Genomic DNA, 8,079 nt, shown 5'->3' with positions numbered 1-8,079 from the left:
CTCGTTTCTCAAGTTTCGGTTGGAGATAGACTTGTTACACGCTGGTAAATTTTCCTGTATGACATCCGACATGTGTGTCAAGCCAGATCATAGAACGCATCCATCACAACCGCAATTAAATAAAGAAATAAAATCCAAGATATTATTTATTTCGAATTACACTTTTTATTCACAGTAGGGGATTTATAGAGGATGGAAACGAGTAATATAAACCTATAGTGAATCGGAATTAGACAAAATTGACAAAAGATTTGAGGTATTAACTTGTCTTGTAACGGAAACAAAAAACGAAAAACAAAACGACAAGTTCTAATCTGAAACTAGTGAAAGTGATCAGGAGTAGTATTAAAGTTAGTTAATGGAGCAACAAAAATAAGTCTTGTCATCTAGCGTCAAATTTCGGAAATAGTTTTCATACATTTTTGCAGTTAACGTAGCTGATGAATAATTGTCTTATTTTGACATATATATACGACCTCGATTAGAGCTCATAAATCTAGCAGCTGATCAGATTACATAAATATTTGTCATATTTTGTTCTGGATATATAGCATGATAGCGTCTTCACAATGGAACATATCTATCATACACTTATTGGTTTGTTTGTCATCAAACTAACAGGATATTTGTGCATTTATATAACTATAAAAAAAAACAAAAAAACACTATAGTTCTAAAATATGGACTAAGGAAATTGTTGTTTTCTTCATGTCTAAATGTGCCTGCATTTATAATGAAACTTAAAATTAATTAATAACACATGTAAATTACTATTATCTCCAATGTTTGTGTATACAGATATTCGACGTTCAACCGTTTTGTGTCCACTTTTTGACATTAAGTATACTTTAAATATACATAAAAGATGACTGTTGCAGGTGCATCAATTATTATCTTAAAGTTTTAATATATTCTCATGTCAATTTTCATTTTCATGTTGCGCTATTTCATGCTGTTTTGACCTTCATGCCATTACCATCCTAAGGTGTAACACATTAATTTTTAATGTACTTTAATTTTTTTTTCGTGTGGAAAGTGCATTTAAGCACGGAAACTTAATTGGTAATCCAGCAATGTAAATGTCAATGATGTTGACATTAGCTGTTTCATTGACAAAAATTAAATTAATGTTGTTTTATTGTTTAATCATAACATTACCCGATAAAGTTGGTTTGACTTTCATCAAACCATTTCTTATGATTTTGTTTTTATGTCTTTTATAAACTCGTATCTTCTTAGAGTATTACCATTTTCATTAATTATGTGACGTCATTATTACTTTCAGTAATTGTTAAGGGTAAAGATTGCTATTTATTTAGAAAAATGATTTGTAAATCAGTTTTATGGTAAAACAAGTTGTTAGCAATTTTGATAGCACTACTCTATATAAATCTTGCTGTAGTGTATTCTACACTTACCTTTCAGTATTGACAATCTTTTATTTTATTTTTCACTGGAAAACTAATGTATCTCAATTATTTTTAGTGATCATAGCAATTTCAGATTGGGAAAATATTATTGTATTTAATATTTTTTTCGATGAATATATTTTGTATTATTTATTTCACTTGTTTCAGATTTACCCCTTAAAATGCGTGTACGCTAACGTGTATAAAACAGCTGCACTGTAACACAATCTGATCTCATGTTATTTGGATACAGAATATATCCCAAATGCATTGACGACCTTGACCGAAATAACATGTGTATTGTTTGAAGAAAAAACCCAGGATATTATGGGCTTTTGGGGTTTTTTGTGATAAAGAAGTAATAATTCGATGTTGATAAGTCACGCAATTTGACGTTTGTTTTCAATATTTGTTTAAATATCACAGCGTCCAACATTTTTCAAAGAAATAATAATGTGTTTTCCTAAAAGGATTGACGTTAACGGCAAAATGTATGATTACTATCAAATGAGAAATCACTTCCTAAAATAGAGACTGAACAACTTAACAAAGTGCGTACATTATTTTATAAAATATCTAAACGAATATAAAATGTGGAAATAAAAAAGAGGAAAATTTGTAGAACACATAATGAACAGTTCAACGAGAAAATTGTACGTTACGTTAACGACACAACTCCAAATATTCACTATATATTTTTTTACTAAAAGTATAAAGTTTTTCATGTATAGTGTAAGTTTGTAGATAATACAGGGAATTCACATTTTCTCCAATACTGTTTTTAACACAGATCAACTACAATGTACACTAGGGTATAACATAGTCCAGACTCGCTCATAAATTATTATGCACTTATTCACTATTTACAAATCTCCGTTTTCACGACAAACCACACATACATTACACCCCGAGGTTTTCGTCAAGTCACAAATCAATTTTAATCTTTGGTATTTTGGTTGTTACATCCAGTTTCTATCACAAGAATGTCAGCACAGGAATGGTCACAATGTCCGAAGTTCTTGTCAAAAAAACCGGAAGGTAACGGACATGAAATTAGGCTTACTGACTAGATAGGTGTTAACTCTGCAAGTGCGGCCATACTGTGAACAAAATGGTGATGTGATGGCTCCAGAGGTGAGTTTGTGGCGTCCATAAGTCGTGTTTTCGTATTTGGCAATTTGTGTTCTTTCTTCCATTTCATTCTTCTGTTTTGAAACCAGATTTTAATTTGTCTCTCAGATAAACACAGTGTATGAGCTATTTCTATACGTCTTCTCCTCGTAAGGTATCTGTTGAAGTGGAATTCCTTCTCCAATTCGAGTATCTGGTGTCTTGTGTAAGCTGTCCTGTTTCTTTTGGATTCTGATATAATATTGTTGTTTCCTGGAAATTGAAAGACAACAAAAATTAGAAACTTATATAAACTGGAGTGAATAGCCGAGACAATCTTTGTATATATCTATATGTGATAAAGTCATCTTAAAAATTTTGAAAAATTGACAAGGAACAAATGTATAATATTTGATGAAAGAGAAAAAATATTAATGAATTCAATAAATTTAGTAACATGGTAATATACTTGATTATTTCCCATTTCGATATGAATGTTAAGTCTTATAAAAAAAAGAGTCACAAAAACCGTTTTAATCAACTTAAAAACAAACACAAGCAAATAAAACTGCAATACATATCGGAGAGGCAAATATCAACCGTTATATTTACATTGCGTTATGCTCTGGTCCTAAATAATTCAGATCTGTCGTTGTCCATTGATTTTATGTAATCATATTGAATCGAGATTTGTTGTGTTTTGTAGCGCCCGACAGTATCACTGTAATACGGGCCATTAAGGGAGTGTTAGTATGGGGGCTAATGCAGCGTGCTTGGCTGACACGGAGAGATGCTGCGGCTACACAGATACAGATGACATCACTAATTGGTTATTTATATCATTCGTGTCATCCGTTAATGAAATATGTTTTGTCCTCTAATAGATTAAATGTACGATGTTTTAGGAGATGTCTCTGATAGACTTTGAGCACAATATAGCGGGATTTAATAGCATAAATGTGGGATATTTCTATATCAGTCTTTCAAACACAGTAAATTGAGTGAACATTGATGAGTGATTTTATTGAATAATGCTCACTCTAATGGTATCATTAAATCAGATATGTTTTAGATTGATGATAAATTCAACACCGAATATTTGCTGATATAGGATTATCCAAAACATTGTCGACTACAAACACTGAAAACACTGTAAACAAATATACCGTATCGCTGCAAAGATTATTAAAACACTTTTTTCATAAATAAAAATGAAAGTAATCACCTGTAATGTAATTGAATAAATTACTATGTGCCTTGTTAAAAAAGTTTACCGATGTTTATAGTGTACATACGTAATAAATCAAAGAGAGGTTTTACATATCTCAGTAAAGGAATGTTGATTAGTGGCAAAGACTTGCCTTCATTGGGTTCTGTATATTTATACCTCACCTCGACGCAGGTGGGGCATTCCATACGTCTTGAAATACGTGAGTACCACATGTTTTTAATGTTTGTTTCGATTTCCTAACCTTTGCTGATGCTTATATTTAATTTTTGTCCAGAAACATATCATGATAATTATATTTTATATACTATAAAAATGCGACTTTAAAAAAAAATTTCCAAGTGAAGTGAACAACGGTTTTATCAGTGAACAGATTGGAATTTCCATTTATTTTTAATATAATTTTCTATATTTAAAAACACATCAGATATGATTAATCTCAACTCTCACGCGCTTCCCCTACACTTTCCCAAAATGTATTCTTTCATATTGTTTTACACACTTTGTGTAGTATACGGCATGACAAATGCAACATGACAAATAGGGAGTTAGTAGTAGAGATTATTTGCCCATAACACTAAAGATGGTATAATGCGGAGATGTTAAACATGCCACCGTGTCCTCTCAGCGTATTCTATCACCAGCATGTAAATAACAAAAAAACATGGCATATTCTGAGGCACTCCTCCGGTACTCATTTGACACGACCATATACTATTAATGTTAAAGTGAGAGGTTACACGAGTGACATGGTTTATGTGACCGCCAAGTGTTCCTTCTCTGCTCTTGACATCTTACATACATAAACAAAATAATTCTGTATGTGGTGCTTACACACATAGAGAGGTCAAATACAGAGATTAATATACAAAAATACGAAAAAAGGATGTTGGTTTTATTTTTAGTAAATATCAACACGACCAAAATGCAAATTAATATGCACTATTTAGATTTTAACGTTTTACTCGGCAATGCAGATTCATAAGATCAAATTGTCCTGTTATCATCTGTGTTATTCTTGTTTACTTAATAAAGTGTGTGTGTATTTTCTCAACATCTCGATTAAATGAAGTTTTTTCATTAGACAGCATACTTGTTGACATATTTAGATATATAAAGGAATTTAACCGACGTTTGCAGATAAATGTTACCAATATCATTTGAGTGAACTACATGTACATGTTTACAATCTAAGTAAAGCGCCTGAGGTGATATATTTGATTGAACATCACCACGTCTCTGTTCTGTTATAAATTTGTGCTGTGTGTCTATATCTTGAGTCATTGACGCATGTCACTACCACATTATCATGTAAACAATATCAGTTTATAACATGACATTGACAAGGGGCTTTAAAACATATTCTGATTGACTGTTTCAGTTTGCGAATACTCAAAGGATACAGTGTAGATCATGTTCAAGATATACCCTTACTACTGTGTTAAAATATCATTTGTTAGTTATTTACATATGTCTTTTTATCCTGTTTATAAACTGATGTTTGATTATCATGGTATTAAATCATTTAAAGGATTACTTATTCATCGAGCGTTATCATCATTATAATTGTAACTTCGGACATTGTAATAATAACATTAATTGTATTTTAAATAATGATAGGATTTTTCTTTATGTAATAATATGTCCCATTGTATGTGTGTCAGCTAACTAAACACAGTTTGGATTTATGAGACTGTGGTTAGTAGTGTTAAACGGGAAACATATCTAACTCATGTTCCTGTATTTATTTTCTTATCCCATCTTGCTGGTTCTATCCATTTACTTTATTGCAATATATTATTTTGATGATTTCTTTATCCAAACGTGTTATCCGTATCAACAGAATGTTGAAAATAGATATGTTTTGATTATGAGTAAATTTACAATTAATAATATACATTTTAAAAAGCTGAATCAAACGTTTGTACTAAATGTGTTATTGAATTAATGTCCTAGCTATGTTGTTAAATCAGGAAAGGTGAATTCAATAATTATATAAAATTGTGTTTTTTTCCTAAAGAGCGAAAATGTTTATAGAATAAGCTCGAAGCATAATATGAGGGAAAATATTGATACCATTAAAAATCATGCGTAAATGTATTAAATAATTGATATAATTTACAGAAAAAAAATAAAAAGATAAGATCAATTAATGAATCGAAATGACATTAAGAAATATTTTTGTTTTCATTTATTTCATTTTCCATCCCGATAAAATCAGTATTGACAATGCATTATTGTATCTTCAGAACTGACACAATTGTTACTAACGCATAACCAACTGTGTTGTGTAACTGTATTGGATCCTTTATCGACAATCCCCTATTTGTGTCAGCCCTAATCTGCTAGCCCGCGCCTGTCCGGGGCATGAGGGGCGTGCACCTAGGTGAGGTTTCATGGCCATAATTAAACTTTATAGGCGATCTGTAACTATTATCGTCCCATCACAATCTGATGTATGAGTCTTACACGTGTCTAGGGCCCTTTAAAACTGTTAGATACACATAAAACTCTCATCGTTAACACCAAATCATAAGGTAATGATGAATACCCCTTACACCATATCTGATTCTCGTGTTAATATTTATCAATACATTTATTTTTGATTAGAGGAAACTGTTGAGAAATATCATAAATGATGTCGCATTTTCCTCAATTTCAAAGTGGGAATACATTGAATCTAAACTTCAAAGTTTTAAAATTTTAAATTTTGACTCACATATCTGATATTAATTTCATATGTGAATATATAAAAGAAAATTAACAATTTACTGAATTCAAATTAATTTAATAACATTATTGTTTTTGCAATAAAATTTATCTAATGAACTTTGGGATTTTCCTGGTATGTTAAAGATAGAATTTAATGAATTAAATATTTTAAGGGTCAAGAGGAAATGCAAATTTCAAGACAGCACACCTCCGGTCACTTGATTTACATTAAACTGTATAATCATGTATTCATTATTATACTTAAAAACGTGCTCAAACATTCTTTATGTATTTTTACGTGAGATAAATTGAAGATTTTTTACATGTGTGTACCATATCTGAAGTGTCATTGTTAGACAAGTCTTCCTTCAGGTACACAAACGCTTCACTATGTTAATGAACAAATATCTAATGGAACATGTCCTTGTAATCTATTGAACATTTTAAATCATTTCTGATTCTATTTTTCTAATGACCTTCGTACTAAAGATATCTTGTGCTACTTATTTGAAAAGTGACATTATATGTTTAATTTGATACCGTAAGTATTGGAGGTTTAACTATGTATTAAAGTATTTCGTCCTAACGCTGAACGCATATCTGTAACGATTTAAAGTTTATTTGACAAATTCGATACCTTCGCCGCCTCAGGAAACACAATAACAATCACGGTGATTAAGATTACCTCTGATAATGACGTCACATAAGTGAATACATTTCGAGATCCGGTTTTGTTTTACAGACAGTTAATTCTACATGAATAAGAGTTTTCCACAGCTCTGAAACCCCACTGAGAGCCGGAATATGAAATGATTGCGACAGCTGTGTATTATTGTAGGCGTCAACACTAACTCTAGTGTTGTACACACAGAACTTTATAGGATACATTGACTTACCTGCGGGATTATTTCCTTGACTTTTTCTCATCCATGGATAAATAACTGGTTGTCCATCAGAGTCTTGTTCTACACAAGAACTACTTTGTGACATTTTTGAAGGTTGTTCATCAGGTGACGGTACAGCAGGGGGACTTGGGGAGGGTGCTGCTGGCTGACTGAATCCACTCAGTATACCACCTCCAGGTCCCCCTCCTGAATGCGCTGGCGCGGGGGACGAGGGATGGGTGGGGGATACAGAATCACTTCCTCCACACCCATTATAGAGGTTCGGAGTATATTTGTCATCGCTGTATCGCCTGTTGTCCTGTATGGGATCATAACCATAGTTAGGTATCTGTGGTTGATAAGTTTGACGATAATATTCCGAGCTATGAGGAGGAATATAGTTTGACTGTGAATACTCGTCCGTCGGTGGAAACTTAGGCTCAGTGTACGGTCCCGGGTTCATCAAAAACGAACTCATGATCATTAATTTTCGGTGATTTGGTTGTAAATAATTTCTGCTCGTTTACTTCACATACTCTAGGCAAGCCAGACCACCCCATTTTCTATATCAACATGGCACGTGATAATAGGCGACCAATCAGAAAGCCGTTTATATCTGAGCTGTCATGGATCACACCAGACGAGCGGCCGTGGGCACGGGTCCTAAGCCGCCTGGAGCAATGAGCGATACAGAGAGTGTTTTATCTATTATCTCATATACTTTACACTTAAACCC

At 32.4% G+C, this 8,079-nt stretch overlaps 1 protein-coding gene across 1 annotated transcript; it reads right to left on the bottom strand.

Moving 5' to 3' along the window:
- Positions 1-2,475: 2,475 nt before the first annotated feature.
- Positions 2,476-7,827, bottom strand: LOC132557352 (homeobox protein Hox-A4-like). Its single transcript, XM_060221844.1, has 2 exons — positions 7,356-7,827; positions 2,476-2,792 (listed from the first exon to the last, which is right to left on the bottom strand). Exons 1-2 carry the CDS (start codon positions 7,825-7,827, stop codon positions 2,476-2,478), a joined length of 789 nt encoding a protein of 262 aa, XP_060077827.1.
- Positions 7,828-8,079: the final 252 nt, after the last annotated feature.

Source organism: Ylistrum balloti, unplaced genomic scaffold, assembly GCF_031769215.1.
Source record: "Ylistrum balloti isolate Yb309-2 unplaced genomic scaffold, AGI_CSIRO_Ybal_v1 Utg370662, whole genome shotgun sequence".
In the NCBI taxonomy this organism is placed as follows: domain Eukaryota; kingdom Metazoa; phylum Mollusca; class Bivalvia; order Pectinida; family Pectinidae; genus Ylistrum; species Ylistrum balloti.
This window is presented reverse-complemented; position numbering and strand designations above follow the sequence as displayed.